General features: G+C 39.0%; 1 protein-coding gene across 1 annotated transcript; it reads right to left on the reverse strand.

The window, feature by feature from the left end:
• Window positions 1-759: 759 nt before the first annotated feature.
• Window positions 760-17,482, reverse strand: sars1.S (seryl-tRNA synthetase 1 S homeolog). The gene is made up of 11 exons (XM_018249389.2): window positions 17,192-17,482; window positions 15,004-15,074; window positions 12,705-12,782; window positions 11,253-11,411; window positions 10,810-10,953; window positions 9,918-10,073; window positions 8,469-8,690; window positions 8,171-8,300; window positions 7,743-7,900; window positions 4,471-4,600; window positions 760-2,144 (listed from the first exon to the last, which is right to left on the reverse strand). Exons 1-11 carry the CDS (start codon window positions 17,325-17,327, stop codon window positions 1,993-1,995), a joined length of 1,536 nt encoding a protein of 511 aa, XP_018104878.1. The 5' UTR covers window positions 17,328-17,482; the 3' UTR covers window positions 760-1,992.
• Window positions 17,483-17,782: the final 300 nt, after the last annotated feature.

Raw genomic sequence — 17,782 nt, forward strand, 5'->3', positions numbered from 1 at the left:
TCAAGGTTTTCCTATGCATCCCCTGCAGCTCTCTTAGTACTGTTTACACGGGCAGGAAAGTAACAGTCCTTAAAGGGATACTGTCATGGGGGAAAAAATTTTTTTTCAAAATGAATCAGTTAATAGTGCTGCTCCAGCAGAATTCTGCACTGAAATCCATTTCTCAAAAGAGCAAACAGATTTTTTTATATTCAATTTTGAAATCTGACATGGGGCTAGACATATTGTCAATTTCCCAGCTGCCGCAAGTCATGTGACTTGTGCTGATAAACTTCAATCACTCTTTACTGCTGTACTGCAAGTTGGAGTAATATCACCCCCCTCCCTTCCCCCCCCAGCAGCCAATCAAAAGAACAATGGGAAGGTAACCAGATAACAGCTGCCTGGTAGATCTAAGAACAACACTCAATAGTAAAAACCCATGTCTCACTGAGACACATTCAGTTACATTGAGAAGGAAAAACAGCAGCCTGTCAGAAAGCATTTCTCTCCTAAAGTGCAGGCACAAGTCACATGACCAGGGGCAGCTGGGAAATTGACAATGTCTAGCCCCATGTCAGATTTCAAAATTGAATATAAAAAAAATTTGTTTGCTCTTTTGAGAAATGGATTTCAGTGCAGAATTCTGCTGGAGCAGCACGATTAACTGATGCGTTTTGAAAAAATAACATGTTTTCCGATGACAGGTTCCCTTTAAAGAATCCAGCATTCACACTCACAGGAAAAGCCAGTGCATTTTTCAGCAAGTGAACAGCCAGCTCGGGTTCAAGTTTTTTATTGATTATATTCTGCGAAGATTGAATATTGGCACCCTTTAATATTCAGCAAGCATATACTATACAGGTATATTACATTGTGATGAGGGTAAACCCAACCAAGAGAATAGCACATCATCAGTTATAGGCCAATATAAAGCTTTAATTAACCTTTCAGATGCAGGGAGAAGGACAGATGACATTGAATGCAGATTCTTCAAAACAATAATAAAACTAAAATAAATTAGATCAGATACTTTAAATTTTTTTCTGTGGATGCATTGGTCTGACCATGCACGTGAATTCAACATAGATTGGATATTTAATTTGTATTGGTAGGAGCTTGTGGATGACACTAACTCAATCATTATTGGAAATTGTAGGAATTGCTTGTTAAACCCTGGTTGTCACCTGCACGTGTTGCTGTAGTAGGCATTTACAGGAGAGGACCTGGAGTATATAATATATTGGCCTAACATAAATGCAACATATCAGCTAAGACAACACAGTGCAACTATATTGACCTGGCCTCAGTTTAGCAACAATTATGCCATTTTGTCATGTAGCCTCTTCCAGTTTGTATTGTGGAAACAGTAACCAAAATAACAGAGTTTACTGTGAGGCAAAGTCTTGAGAAAATATACTGCAACATTACTTGTATTACACAATATTATTTGTGGTGAAACATTTAAAGATTTTATGGAATGCATGTTCAGAGTTAACAATGCCAAGGTAATCCTCCTTATCAAGGAGATTGTCTGGTTTGTTCTACTATGTCATATGTTAATACAAGCAAGAGAGGTTTTGTGGTTTTTCATTTTTTTAAGTTATGCTACAACATTTTGCTCAGAAAAGTCTAGTTTGCATTTATTCTACACATCTATTGATGTATATTTCAGTGTTTGATTAGTTTCTCCTAAAAATTACAGTTTAACTAAATTACATGATTTTCCTTTTTAATTAAATTACATATGGGATATCGGCTTCATACAAATGCTTCAATCACTAAACTTTATTTCAAGGTTTCCAATAGTCTTTTCAAACCTTATTCTTAATACCCAACGTCTAAAATCAGAAGTCTCTCTTAATATGTAGCAGCAACCGTTTATAAGAGTAACAGGTAAGTGAGAGAAATATCAGATTTTCAATAATTTAATGGTCTGCTGGATGGGATGTAGTTAAATGTAAGAGGCAGCATACAAGACAGAAAGGGTATACAAGGTTATGGACAAATATCTTAAGCTGAATGAACTTTCATGCTCTCCATTTGAGTATCTAAACCACAATTTTCTGTTTTCTTTCCTTTTTCCTGCTGCTGCTTCTTCTGCTTTTTGGTAAGTTCTTGGTCAATTGGAGCAGGTTTTACAAACTTTATTATATCCTTTAGACCTAAGAAAGAAAAATAGGTGGAATTTGTAAGATTCACCAATAAATGTTATCTTTTTCCATTCCTGAACATTTTTTTTTTTTTTTTAAACCATTTATTTCTCCCACATTCGGGTATGTGGTATTTGAGGCAGCATATTTGCCTCCTTCACCATTGTTTTAAGTAGGACATATGAATTTAATTTTCTATTGCTTGCACTAAATGGTCCAAATCTGAAAGTAAAATCACATTCTAATTTCTGATTCTTATGAGCACAGTAAAACAAATAAGCAGTCCACTAAAAAACTCAGTGTATAAACAACCCTTAGGGTAAGGTCACACTGAGCGTTTCGGGGAGATTTAGTCACCTGGCAACTAATCGCCTCGTCTTTGTGGCGACCCTCTCCCTGAACGCCTTCCCTCACTCTGCGCCGGCTCAAATGAAAAATCGTTAGCTTTTTCATTTAGCGCCGGCAATTTTTCATTTTAGCCAGCGCAGAGTGAGGGAAGGCGTTCGGGGAGATTGGTCAGCGCAAAGACGAGGCAATTAGTCGACAGGTGACTAAAACTCCCCGAAACGCTCAGTGTGACCTTACCCTTTGTAGCCCTTCAGACTATTCAATAAAGAGCAGGTCATTATAGAGGGCTTCCAGTGGACTACTGATTTGTTTTGATTAAGCTTGTACAAAACAAATGTAAAATGTGACTTTGCTGCCAATTGCACAGTTTACCCCCATATATTGTAATATAGTGAAATATTTAATAATTTATTTAGTGAAATAAAAAAAATACATATTTCCTAATTAAAACAATAGGCAAAAATGTATGTTCAGTACAAGGCATATTAAACGAACATTTACCAAGATGCCCAGTCCCTTGTGATAAGCAACCCCACAGCATGATGCAACTACTGCACATCACTACAGATATTGTACTTGCTTTGAACTTTGCCTAAAAGCTCTAAATGCTTTTTAGGCAAAATGTATAAATCACCACACCTATAGCACAAAATATATACCGTTTCTGATTTCAAGACAAACAACAAATGGATATTGGCTGCGATCACAACACAGGATAAATGCAGGCCGAGAAACAGCCAAATCGCTTGACAGAGCCTGCTCCTGAGTCAGCACTATGCCTGTAAGCAGAAACATGGAGCGGATGTTGGATGTTGCAGACACTGGAACATGCTGCATGTAGCCTTAGACCTAAAGGGCACCTGTCACCTGAATTTGTTTCCCCCACCAAAGGTATGGGTTTATAGAGACATATATACCGTATACGGGTATAGGATCAGTCATCCGTAAAACCCGTTATCCAGAAAGCTCTGAATTACGGAATGGCCGTCTCCAATAGACTCCATTTTATACATATAATTAAAAATTAATTTCCTTTTTCTCTGTAATAATAAAACAGTACCTTGTACTTGATACAAACCAAGATAAAATGAATCATACTGGAGGCAGAACCAGCCTTATGAGTTTATTTTTATTTAATGTTTACATGATTTTCATATCTCTTCTCTTTTGACCTGTACCCCCTTCCAGCTTGTGTCACCAACAATATGACTCAGGAGTGTGACAATATTTTGAGGGGGTGGACTCTATGGGGGTTATTTACTAAACTCAGAATACACAAAATCTGTAAAATTCGTGATTTTTTGTGTTATTATAGGCTTTTAAAAAAAACACGAATTTTTCTGGATTTTATTAAACCCAGAGGGATAAAAAGCCCGAATATCAAAACACGGCATCTCAAACCTGTCGAGGTTGCATAAAAGTCAATGGGAACAGTCCCATTGATTTTTGTTTGTGTCGGGGGTTTCGGGCAATTCCACAATGTTTTCGGGGCTTTAGGGTGAAAACTCTGGAAAATCCCCGAAAAATCTTAAAAATTGGAGCTTTTCCCGCAAAATGTATTAAAGAAGTGTTAAAAACCCGAGCGGCTTAGATCGGAGTTTGTAGCAGCCGATATTGAAATAAATTCTGACCTTGATAAATAACTCCCTATATGTGTAGATACATAAAACCACTATATAATGCATATTTAACAGGAAATAGAGGATTGTTCAAAATACTATAAAGCTCATTTATTCAATGATGGCAATATGCAATGCACATTGTTTTTGCCCACATATCACAATGCAACCTACCCATGGTGCCCTGCGAAAACTACATTAGCACCAACTATGGCCCCTGCCAATAATAAATGAGCCCTTACATATGCAAACTGGTTCGAGCCAAATGTAGATTGATTATGTTTTTGGGACAACATATAGTTAATCAGTTACACACTTTTTCAAAGTTAATAAGAGAAACATTCAGAATTTCTCTCATCTATAAAACTTACCTGGAGGCATAAAGCTCCTGAGTTTCTCTGGAACAATTATACCTTCCTCAGTCTGATAGTTCTCTAGAATTGCACAAATTGCACGGGTTGTGGCACACATAGTGGCATTTAACATGTGCACAAAGTCTACCTGTGAGACAAAAAGGTCATGCTAATGAGTATCAAAAATTATGTGCTTTATCGTGTCCCTTACATTTGCATTTTTACTTCATATTGACTTTGGCATTCTGTCAAAGAAATCTGTTAATCTAATTAAGATCCAATCAAATTTAATATTATTCTATACTATTTTTTAAAAAAATGGAGTGCCTGAATGAACAATGCCAGAATCTGCAATCTTGCAAGAATAGCACATTTAAGTTTTACGTAATTATACTGCTATAATTAAGTTTAATTTGGCCAACCACTTAGCGTTAGGTTCAGGTCACACAAGGGAAGAACGTTCTTCCAAGGCTTACAAAGATTCCTTGTCTTGGAATCAGAGGTGAACACAGAAGTAACATACAAAGGCAGAAGAAGGAGGTGCGGATTGAGTGCAGGTCCTACAATGACAATATTTTGCAGAGGTTAGGGTCAGGAGCAGGTTGAGGTTTTCCTGACCCACACAACACACAACACTACAACAGATGTTTTCTTCCTATTATTTTGTTGGGTGCTATTCTCGTATATAGCACTTGATGGCATAATTGACAATACAGCAAAACACTTCCTATTTCCCCTTGATTCTCTCCTGTCTATAATTGCCTTGTGTTGGCTGGAATACAGACAATTTAGGACAGCCATGTCCAAAGTCAGGCCCAGGGGCCAATTGCGGGCCGTTTTCAAAATTTACACCGGCCCTCGGCCTCCTTCATGAAATTAATAATAATGCGGCCCGTCAGCACAGTGCGATCAGGAATCGCGAGCTGATTTCAGCATGCTCCTAAATCAGGGGTGTCCAAACTTTTTGCAACCATTCAGCCTGACATTCTTTGAACCATTAACATCATTAAACACATTTAAACAAGGAATCGCGTAGCATAGCAGTAATATTTCGGCATAGTAGTGAAATGATCTGCCACTTGGTCTATACTGTTGCCTGTGTGCTGAAGGTGTTAGCAATAGACACGTACTGGCACATAGTGTCAATAGACATACCGACATGCCAGTACAGTAAACTAAAGAAGTATACGAGAGCGGCGCATCACTACGCACCAGTACGTAAGAATGGCAGGCTGAATGGTTGCAAAAAGTTTGGATACCCCTGATTTAGGAGCATGCTGAAATCAGCTCCTGTCTTCAGTTATATTTTTCTTTGAAATGGCAGAAAGTAGTCTAGTGTATCAGGGCCCATTACTTCATAAGTAAATAATGTATATGGGGCTAAAGTCCTCACTGCTTCGAGCAATACAGCATTTAATGTATTTGGGGTGTCAGTATACTCTGCTTCTCAATGAATAACTTATTTGGGATGTGGGAGTATTGTTCTTACAAGCATGTGTCTTTTACTGTACAGGCTAGTTCAAAATGTCTGAAGCAAATGCCATATGGGACAGTTTTACAACAGTTCACTTCAGTTGGGAACAACTGAAACCATCTACAAGCCTATTGAAGTACACTGAAACTGCAAGTACAAGCCCAATAATGTGCATATCCAGCACACTGGGTGTTTTGTCCACTGACTAGTCAGTGGCAGCTAAAATGCAACCAATCCTGATTGGACGACAACAGCAGCAGTCAAAACCCCCCATATGCTGGAGACCCCCTTTATAACATATATGGAAGGTGGCATGACAAGCAGGGACTGAACTAGAAGTAGGCATACGATACGTGGGAAAGAAAATGTCTAATATGCAAGATCAACAAGGTTCAGCGCATTGATGGACAATTTTGTTTTTCCTCCATTAAAATACAGGATGGTTTTTCCACAGGCACATGCTATGAATCTGAAGCAGAGCACTGGAAACAACATAGAAACAGACAAACCCCTCAGAACTTGCTGAAAGAAAAGGGGTTATCAGTGAGAACAAAAAAAAACCCTCTTTCTCTTGCCTAGATTGGGGGACACAGGTGCCATGGGGATGTCTCAAAGCAACCCCTGAAAAGTGGGACAATGTCGCCCTGTAGGTGGTAAGTATATCACTGTCTATAACTCCTTCGTCCCGAAACTTTCTTCGACTGACACCTGCATGTCAAGCTTTTAGAATCTTGTGAAAGTGTGTAGGGAGGACTAGATGGCTACTCAAAACACCTGCTGAGTGGAGGCCTGGTGCCGAACTCCCAGAAAATATAGAGTGAGCGTGTTGAGCGACCTCGGACTTTGAAGGGAGGAGGTTTGCCCCTAACTGCATAGGCCCTAATGATGGTGGAGTAGTTGGCAATGGTCATCTTGGAAGCCTTGAGTCTTTTCTAGGGCTGTCGGCAAGAACAAAAAGTGAGTCTACCTTCCTAACCCTCCCCATAGCCTTCAATTAGGTTATGAGTTATCAAACAACATCCAGCTAGTTAAGTCTTTGTTTTAGGGAATTTTTGTGGACTGGGCAAAATGAGGGAACTAGCAAATTCTGGTTAAGATAAAACTCCGAGACAAACTTTAGAAAAAAAGTCTGGTGTTGGTCTCATTACCGGTGGATGGAGATTTGCAGGACAGAACTGCCAGCTCGAATACTAGTTGCCAGAAGGAATACAACCTTTTCCATGAGAATGAAGAGCGGAATGTTGCCTAGAGGTTCATAGGGATCCTCTTGTAGGACTGCCACTACGAAGTTCATGTCCCAAAGGGGGAACCCGATATGTGTATGTGTGGAGGGGGGAAACTATTCTTGTTGCTCCTTGCAGGAAGGTTTTCATGTTGTTACACAGTTGTCTCTCTGGTGCTCGAAGTATGTGAGGAACTCTGCTGCTGCAGTGGCGGAATGCTATTTCTGCCCAAAACAATAGTTCCCTTGTGTGAGCTATATATACATAGTGCATATGATTGAACCATACTTATTAGGCTGGCGCAGACCTTATGGGAGAGAAATCAACAGCCTAAGGGGATAGGGAGCTTGCCTGCAGTCCTCCAGAAAATGGGAAGGCCAATGGGCATTAGCGCGGGGCAGTAGAAGGAGTCATTTTTAACTATCAATTTCCATTTTACCAAGCTGCTTCATTCTCATGATTCCTGTGTCCCCCAATCTAGGCAAGAGAAAAATTTAGGTGTTTTATCTTATCAGCATTGCTATTATTTCTTTCTTATCTGCCGTGTTCTCATTTCAGGACTGGGACATTTCCCTTGCACAGTTCATCAGTACCTTGTCCATCATCTTCTTTGTCTGTCCATAGCGGATCCGTAGCCGCCTGGCTTGGTAGTCAGTGCAGTTTGAACAAGAGACCAGCTCTCTGAACGCACCTGAGCCTGGAAACCAGGCTTCTAAATCTAGCTTCTTACTGGCAGCATGATTCAAGGAGCCTAAAAACAAAAGAAATTATTTGTCAGGACATTTACTTTTTTTCAACTAGGGATCGAGTTTCTCCACATTTTTTTACACCAGCGGATATAATGCTGTATGCCACTGGCCTAAAGGAGGGTATGTTTGTCCACATAAAAAATTAAATGCTCCCAGATTGTGCTCTATCCTCTAGAAAGGGTGGGGCATTTAATTTACCTCTAACCCTACACCGATATAAGTGGTAATTATCATCATCATGATGATTCCAAAAATAGGCTTCATTTGAGTACCTGAAACAATATTCACAATACGATATGGGATGCCCAGCATCTGGTAAAATGATTCGGCTGTCATAATCATTTCTTCAAACATTTCCCAGGACTTGTTATCATGTGGCGAGGCATAAATAAACTGCTCAATCTGGTAAGGGTTACAAAGAAGAAAAAAATAATACATTTGGGACAGAATAGATGACATGAGAGGCAAGTTAATTGGGGTTGTCTTAAAGAGCAACATACTTTAAAAATAAAATTGTTCAAATTAAATACGCAAAGGAGAAATACATGATCAAACTGAACAAGCTTTTACCTTCTCAAACTGGTGTACTCTAAATATGCCTCGTGTGTCCCTTCCATGGGACCCTACTTCCTGACGGAAACAGGTTGATATGCCAGCATATCGTACAGGTAAATCTTCAGGCTTCAGCCACTCATCCCGATGTAATGCAGCTATTGGCTGTTCTGAAGTAGCTATAAGGTATTTCTCATCTACAGAGTTATCATCAGATTTTTCACTGCCTTTACCGATCACCTTTAAATATAAATAAGTTGCAAATAAAAGAAAATACAATGCCAAGTCAACTTTAGTTTATCTTTGCTTATCCGGAAAGCTGAAATCCAGAAAAGCTTTAAATTAACGGAAGATCATTTCTTGTAGAGTCATATTTTTTTCCCATAATTTCCTGTAATAATGCAGTATCTTGTACTTAAAGAAAAGCTCTGGGTTAAAGGGGAAGTGGATGTCAGGAATTAAAAATGGGGGGCCACTCAGAATGAAGTTGAGTAGGCTGGGATCCACAGACGTGTTTAGCTGCATTTTTATTAAACTAGACTTTTTTTTTTAAATGTACATAAGAAACTAGAAAGGATCTGCATCAGCCCAGGAGCAGGCACACAGAGCTGTTTTCAATGCTAAAACATGTCAATACATTGCCTGCACCTGGGCCAACAAGTTTATCTGCAGGCTAAGTGTGACCTTAGCTACAACCAGTGGCTTGTGAGGAACATGTTGCTCACCAACCCATTGGATGTTGCTCCCAGTGGCCTCAAAACAAGTGCTTATTTTTTTAATTCCTTCCTTGGAAGCAAGTTTAAGTTGCATAAAAATCAGGTGTACTGCCAAAGAGTCTTCTGTAGGCTGCCAGTCCACATAGAGGCAGTCACATCCCATAATTGACTGTTCCCAGGAACATATTTTTGTTTAAATCTCGTAAAAGATAAAAACAAAGTTTAATTAATATGACAAAGGGCAGTTTTATGGAAATATGAGTTTGTGGAAAAATATAAAACAAATGAGGACAATAAAGATGCAAACAAAATTGTGCAATTTTTGCACAGGAAAAAAAGTAAGTCATATTAGTTCTGTACTATGGCATTGGACTCGTTTGTTGCTTGTACATAATGTTTTTTTCACCCAAGTACAGTGGTCCCATTATCTGCCACCTGTGGCTAAAATATCTTCGCTTTCAGTGCATACTTGGAGGATGACAATTAAATATTTTATATATATATACATTGTAATTTGTATACTTCAAATGTTCAAATATAAGAATAATGAACAATATGCCCTGCCCTTTCTCATTGCCCCTGTGTGACTACACAGGCTGAACACCTCAAAAGGCAGAGTAACACCCCAATAACTATTTAAATGTCTCGAAAAAAAATACACACAAAGGGAATATCTGATGAACTCCTATCTCGAAAAAGTCACAAAAAAAACTGCAGCTCTATAAACAAACTATGTAGATCATACACATACCTTGTACAGTTCTTCATCAAACTGACTGAGCTGGGCCACCTCCTGCATGACCTCTTTTCTCATGAAGAATGGGGTATATATGGGAGTGTATCCCTTTTCTGACAGAGTATGCAAAGCAAACTGTATGAGGGCCTGCTCTAGAAACACCAACGGACCCTAAAATAAGGAGAAAAGTAGCATTCAATTACAGACCTAATTCCACTACTTATTATAAAGTTTTAGTTCTAATGTGAAATTTTAGTTCTAAATGTAATCATTATTGGGTGTGAAAGCCACCCAACCATATATATACACCTTTTTGCATAACGGATATATGATTCTAAGCAACATCTCAATATTAGTGCTGGGTGAATCTGACCTGTTTCGCTTTGTCAAAAATTTGTGTGGGCTACAAAATTTTTCTTGATGTGTGACAAATTTTTTCACCCATTAGAGTCTATGGGTGTAATTTTTGCGGCGATATTCACTATACATTAGCTAACTAAAAAAAAAAGTAAATGGTTTTAAAAGAGGTCTTAGGCTCCTCTTCTGTTCATTTTCTGATATGGCTCTTGTGGGAGTATGTGAAGATTACAGATGCAGAATCAATTGCGCATGCTCCTGGAATATCCATGCTGGGGAATGGACAGAAGAGGAGCTGAAGACAGCAGAAGATGGCTCATTTGAACTCTGCCGCACTGCAGTTTTAAGACAGGTCCACACACACAGGGATACTCTTCAAAGTAGCAGGGAAGGAGAGCAATGGAGGTGGGTGTAGGGGCTCTGAGGATTAGCCTTTTAACATGTCATGTGGCACAGTATACTTCACAGAGAAACTTACTGAACAGCTAATAGCAAATGTAGCTTAGACCAGTAAACAGAGCTGCAAGTTTAAACACCACATGACCCTCACCTTTAAGAAATATCCTCTGCTCCCAGCTACTACAGCTCCTTTTTCACCCTCAAAGCCATCCACCATAACCACAAGGTCCACATGCGAGTATTTCTTTTGAATTTCACAGTCTCCCCAAGTGCGTTCCACCTTGTTATCATTGTCCTGAAAGAACGTTTCAGTGTTAAAATTATTAACGTTATTCTTGCGCAAAAAAATTAAGCCATAACATTATTAAAGGGGCAGTAAAAATGGGGAAAAAATACACGACAGGAAATTTTCTTTTTTCATAGAAATACTAGAATATGGTCTCTTTGCCATTAAAAGTATGTAAGCATTTTTACAATGAGCTTAATATTTTACAAATGTGAATGGTTAAATGACTTGGCATCATATGAATAATTATTACTGCGATGATGGAAAAATAAACTAGTTCCCTTCCTATTGCATATTCTGGAATGTACCTCATCGTTGCTGATAGGCACTGTTGGGTGAAGCAGGTTCCCAATCTCACGTAAACTTTCAAATCTCTCTGCTTCCAGCTTAATACGTTCTGCATCGGTTGCTGCTATGGCTTCATCTATTAAAACCCGCAGTCTCTTTATCTGTGTAACTGACAGAGCCTGCAGAGGTAAAGAAATACAACACAAAAGCAGGTTACATTAAAATAGTTATGCTCTTTTCCACTTCTATACAACCAGACCTCATAACAGATTTGATGGCAAGGACAACCAAACAAGTTTTGGTTTCAACAAAGACCACAGGGTTTACTTTTCTAAAATTGTTCTAAAATTAAACAAATTTAAAATAAACTTTTTACATATCAAGCTCTTTTGGGCAGGTCCCTTTTCCCTGTTCTATTGGTTATTTTTTTGTGTATGTAATCTGTAAGCTCACTGTATGCAGCTATTTACTGTATAGTGCTGAGAAATATACTTTATAAATAAATATAGCAGCTGTTAACCATGTTCTGCCATGTGTCTCCAATAAAAGCATTTTAATTATTAAAAACGTAAAGAATTTTATCCAAACATTATGTTGAATCGGACTAGATAGACTTTTTCCAAATGTGGTCTACTTTCTCAACAAGTGGACTATTCCATGGACAATAATGTTTCTTCACTGAGACACAATTGGTTATAAATGTTTATGATCAGTCACTTGTACCTTTTTTCACCTGAAGAAAAGTTCTTAGCCTGAAATGTTGTGCACTATCCTTTTTCTACAATAAATGTGGCTAGAAGCCTTGCCCCTTCCTAACTTGTGTTTCCTCGTGTTCCTATATTTATGTATGATATTATGATATGATAAACCACTAAGCTAAAAGGCAACAAAGAAGTTTATGTCCAGACTGTCTGAGAAAATGGCACTTTAGACAAGACTAAACTGCTGGTAAAGTTGGTAGGGCTCATTTACAACTGCAAGTGTAGTTTGCAAATGCCATTTCAGGCACATGCCACCCTTCAAGGTAGCAGTAACGCCAGGGTTCTCAAAGTCAATAGGCACTGAATATGCAGTGAATTGTCTGTTGGGCACACTGGAGCTTTGTGCCAAAATGAGCAAGACACAAGTACCTTTAATAAATGGCAAAGATTTGTGCAACAACTGCGGCCATTTGTAGACAACTGTGCTATCGCTTTATAACTATAGCCCTAGTAACTACTGCACAGCACAGGTGCAAGGAGCAAAATCTGACCCCCAAAATAGCATTAAAATGAAATTTAAAAAACCCAAGCAGTCACAGGCATTAACACCTGCAATATATTAAAAGCTGAAAGGTTGGAACTGAAAAACAAGAATGCAAAACCAGATAGTAAGGTTCATTTATTGCAATAAAATAACAATCAAAAGTATAACTGCATTTAAAGCTGATTTTAAAGAAAATAAGTAAACAATGTACAGTGATCTTTACTCACACTGAGAACTTCAGCTGTCAGCTGGTCAAGCTGGATATTTTCAGGAAGAACATCACTGTCCCCCAATGGTTCCTTTTTCTGTAAAAGCAGACAAAAATCAGACAATGAAAATCTGACTTTATAGAAAGTAATACAGCTATCTGGAAATGTCTGTTTATAAAAGTGACATTTGTTTGCCCATATTACCCACATTTGCCATATTTATCATGACCACAATTTTCCCAACATTCCTTCTAGAAATTATTCTATATACCATATTAAAGTGAGTTCGCCCTTTTTTAAGGGTCGAGGAGTACAAAAGGACCCGCCTCAGGGGCCCCGAAAGGGAATGAAAGCGGTAATGGTATGGGGACATCATTGGGTCGGTTTATTCAGAATTGCCCCTAAATGCACTGTACTAGAGAAAATGATACTTTTACCAAATCAGCAGTAATCAAACAATAAACCACAGCAAAAGATGCAAAATAAAATTGTGTTATAGTAAAAACAACTGATATTTCAAGAATTAAAACAGATATGGGACCGGTTATTCAGAATGCTCAGGACCTGGGCTTTTCTGGATAATGGATATTTCTGTAATTTGTATCTTCATGCCTTAAGTCTACTAGAAAATCATGTTAACATTAAATAAGGCCAGTAGGCTTCCAATAAGGATTAAGTACATCTTAGTTTGGATCAAATACATGGTACTGTTTTATTATTACAGAGCAAAAGGAAATCTTTTTAAAAATGTGGATTATTTCAATATAATGATGTCTATGGGAGACGGACTTTTCGTAATTTGGAGCTTTCTGGATAACGGATCCCATACCTGTATTCCAAATAGGTGAGGGAGGGGTAAAAGAAAAATGTTTTACTTCCTTGTTTGTATGACAAAAAGTCATGCAATTTTAAGGATTTGTTTCGGCCATGCACGAAGATTCTGCATACTCTCTATCTTGCTCAATAAGGCAGAATACCAAATAGAATACTGGATTCTGTGTATCCCTAGTTTAGAAGTGGGAAAATTGCTTATACTATGGCTCCCTCCACCATGCCATTCCCAGCTTACCTTAAAAATTAACACGGCAGGCCCGTGTTCCTTAAACACAACTTCTGCTAGCATCAACTAAAATGCATTCTGCTGTATGCAATACCCTGTTCAAATTACCTATTTTATTTTCCTTTAGGTCTTTGACACCAGACTGCTTTATCTACAACCTACACCTCACAGCCATTTTTCATGTGTTTGACTCTTCTGAGAGGCAAGTACTTGTGTTCAAAATACATTATTCTAGTGTGTATTCACTTTTATGCCTTTATCATGCATTTCAACAGATGCACCTTCAAACACCACTCTGTTAGGGCCCTAAAGAGCCGCTCTGTGTTGGTTAAGTCAGGCATCTACACCTCTGCTGCAGCATCTCAGGGCAGCTTCCACACATCTACAATTGTTCCAAGTGCCCACACATCATGATTTTTTGACAACAGCTCAAGAGTAATTTCTTTCCAAATTGAATTTGTCTACCAGTATTCCAGGAATTCACTCCCATACACCTGCACAGCTCTGTTGTAATGAGTCTAGATAGAATCTATTTCTGCCTTACTTCTATCATAACATTTTAGGACTAAACCTGCTCAGCATCATTTCTCTACACTTTTTTGGTTCATTTTTATTTGATGCTTTTGCAGAATTGATCCTATGGCTTCACCATCCCTAATAGAAGTAATTTTCACTATTGTTGGCAATAACCAGTTTTGGTAAGTTTGGCTGCATTACAGTCAAGAGATGCTCAATTTAAGGGACAATATACCTCCTTGAGTGAGTTTGATGAACTGGGCATGCACTGAACATATTTTACGGCTTAGTGTTATATCAATCTCCAACTTTTTGGGTTCTTGGTGGCATTCAGTGTGCAGATAAAAGGACTTCTGCTTATCTATAAGCCAAAATGGTCTCAACAAAGAGCTGAAGGGAGAAGGATGTTGATAAAGAGCATATTATATATAGTGAATAAAGTACCCCCTCTTGTAAAATATGAGGATATTATAAGTTACCGAGGAGTTTCATGACCATATAAAAACACGAGGCCGAAGGCCGAGTGTTTTTATACAGGTCATGGAACTCCAAGGAAAAGAGAAGGAGCTAGCAGGGCGAAAAACAGTCAATAACATATTAAAAATAGCTGAATTTGGCAGAAAAATGACAAAGGTGTAAGAAGACGTACAAGTATGGCTAAGGTGTCAAAAAGTATTTACATATAAGTTGCACAGGTAAATCAGGAATAAGGGTTAGAGATCATTGATGATCAAAGTTTACCTTCATTTTCTCCCCGGTGATTTTGCTGCAAAGATTTTTCTGTTTATTAAGATTGTCTGCCTGAAACCTGCCTGCAAGGACACAAACAAATCAATAAGGGTGTGAGATAGGACTAATTTAATGGAAAAGAATAGAGTCTATATTCCTGACATATTCCTTGGCTTAGAAGAGTACCTTCCGTAGACACCAGCAGAACACACCCATATAGCTATAACAAATGGACTGTGTTGTTTGATCTACAGTACACTATGTAGACACCTGGGCAGATAAATATATCTTCATATTTGTTATAAATACAACAGTACTCAATCACCTCAAAAACTGTTAGTGAAAAGAAGAAACATTTTTCTTATGTTGTATGTAGTAAGCCTTTTACAACCCCCCCCCAACTTTCCTCTGTTAAGATAGAGAGAAGAGCAAATCCCTAATAAAGAAAATATAAATATACTCTACATATTTTATGTATGATTTATAGCTATGGCACATGGCTGTTTTGACAGCAATTGTACTCTAGCAAAGAACAGTGGTAATCAAAATACCCCTGTGCATACAGTATGACACCACCACTTGTTTCACCAAGTTCTGCTTGTAACCGCTTTTTGTGCGTCACATATACTGTATATACTTATTTGACAGGTAAACAGGAGTTTTGTGGCCACCGCTCTTTTCTATCGGATTGTAATTGTAGACAAAATGTTCAGTATGCTACCGTACTCCCTATTAGGAGAGAATGCATCAGTCAGACTTAAAGCAACATTTTCATATGTATCAACCGCATAAAAAGCTAAATAACTCAAAAACCACAAATAAAAAAATTAAAACCAATTGCAAATTGTTTCAGAATATTACTCTCTACGTCATACTAACAGTTCATTTAAAGGGGGAACAACCCCTTTAATTGCTATTCTCAATTGTAGGAAGTCATAGCATAGTGTTAATGAGGATCAAATGGTTACTATTTGCTACAGTGAGATAAAACAAATGAAAGGAAATAGTTATGTTTAAGATACTTGATCTGCTTTTTCTGGGAGGTTCTTACAGCAGATTAGGTGAATCCAGCTGTGTGTGGTGGAGGGGCAGGTAGGCAAACGCCACGTTTATTAAAGCATCCTTAAAGGAGAATTCAACCCTTTAGGAAAAAATCCTGTATCTCCCCCCCCCCCCGGGAGAAATGCACCAATACTTTATACTTACCCCTCGGCGCAGATGCTGGCATCGGAGTTCCACGCAGCCATCTTCTGGGTCTTTGTGTCTTCTTTGGCAATTTTCATGAGTTGTCGCAAACCGGTAAAATTGATCCAACTGCACATGTGCCAACATGTCGATCTCCCACTCAATTTGCTGAAGACCAGGAAGATGGCTGCGTGGAACTTCAATGTCAGAATCTGCATGGAGGGGTAAGTATAAAGTATGGGGCATTTCCCCGGGGGGGCAGTTAGGCTGGGGGGAGGAGGGAGGGGAGGTCTCCGTGGGGTGGGGGTACGGGTTTTTTCCTTAAAGGATTGAATTCTCCTTTAATAAATGTGGCGTTTGCCCCCCCACCACCACAGCTGGATTCACCTAATCTGCAGTAAGAACCTCCCAGAAAAAGCAGATGAAGTATTTTAAACATAACTATTTCCTTTCATTTGTTCAGTTAAGCTGGGGGCAGGAGGGAGAGGAGTCACCGTGGGGTTGTGGGTATGGGTTTTTTTCCTAAAGGGTTGAATTCTCATTAAAAAAAAAAACTTTACAATAGTTGCCTAGTAACAAATAGTAACTTGCACTTCAACCAAGCCCTACAGGAAGTGCACATCAATAGTGGCAGGAATTAGAAAGATAGAAGCGCAAAGGCCCCGCCCCCCCTTGCTGCAGGATTGCATCAGAAGATAAAATAACACGTGGACACAAGCACATATGTTTAACTGCGAGTTCCATTCTTCCCGCAGTACAGAAGCATTTAGGAACCCCAGTGTACAGTATAATGTATTTCCAATACTACACAGAGCTCTTCCGCAGGATCCTAATGTTAAACAAGTAGCGGCGGACGCCTTATGCTAATTAGACGCTCGGTTACAGCTGAACTGCAAGGCCCACCATCAGTGACAGCTAAAAGGAGCCAGACGGACCGGATTCTTATACATCAAGAACAATTAGCAGAATTCTTCCGCTAAGATTATTTACGTGTTTATAAAATGCTGCCACTCACTTTTCCTCCATGCTGTGTCCGAGTTCAGCAATGTATCCACCAGCCCCGGGTCCTTGAATCTCTTTCTCTGAGTCTCCCTGACGAGCTCCGGGTTTCCTCCTTTGTCTTCCCTGAAAAGATCTAAATCTAAAACCATGTTGACTGCTCGGCTCTGAGATAAATGAATTGGCTTCCGATATACTAGTCTTTGGCAGCTGCACTAGAGTGGATTCCCACACTGGAAACGCAACTGCATCCAGTCACAGATACTTTAAAAAAAAATAAAAGGAATCGGCGCATGCGCAAACTGTCAGGCGCTGCGCTTGCGCAGTAAATCTAGCATCTGGCGGCTTTGCGTTCCATTCATTTGGTGATAAATACTTTATTTCTGGAAGGTGTATCTTCCATAGATTGCTGTCATTTCCATACCCCACTGTTTCAGTGTTTCTGTCCTGAATAACAGACCCAAAACTGGACATGATTTGGACCAGCGGGTCTGGACTGAGAATTAAAACAGGCCCTGGCATTTCAGGTACACAGAGGCCAAATCAGGCCACACAGCGGCCCAAACGGCTGCCACCAGCCCGCTAAACAGCGGCGATTCTGGGGAAG

Source organism: Xenopus laevis, chromosome 2S, assembly GCF_017654675.1.
Source record: "Xenopus laevis strain J_2021 chromosome 2S, Xenopus_laevis_v10.1, whole genome shotgun sequence".
NCBI classification, from domain to species: domain Eukaryota; kingdom Metazoa; phylum Chordata; class Amphibia; order Anura; family Pipidae; genus Xenopus; species Xenopus laevis.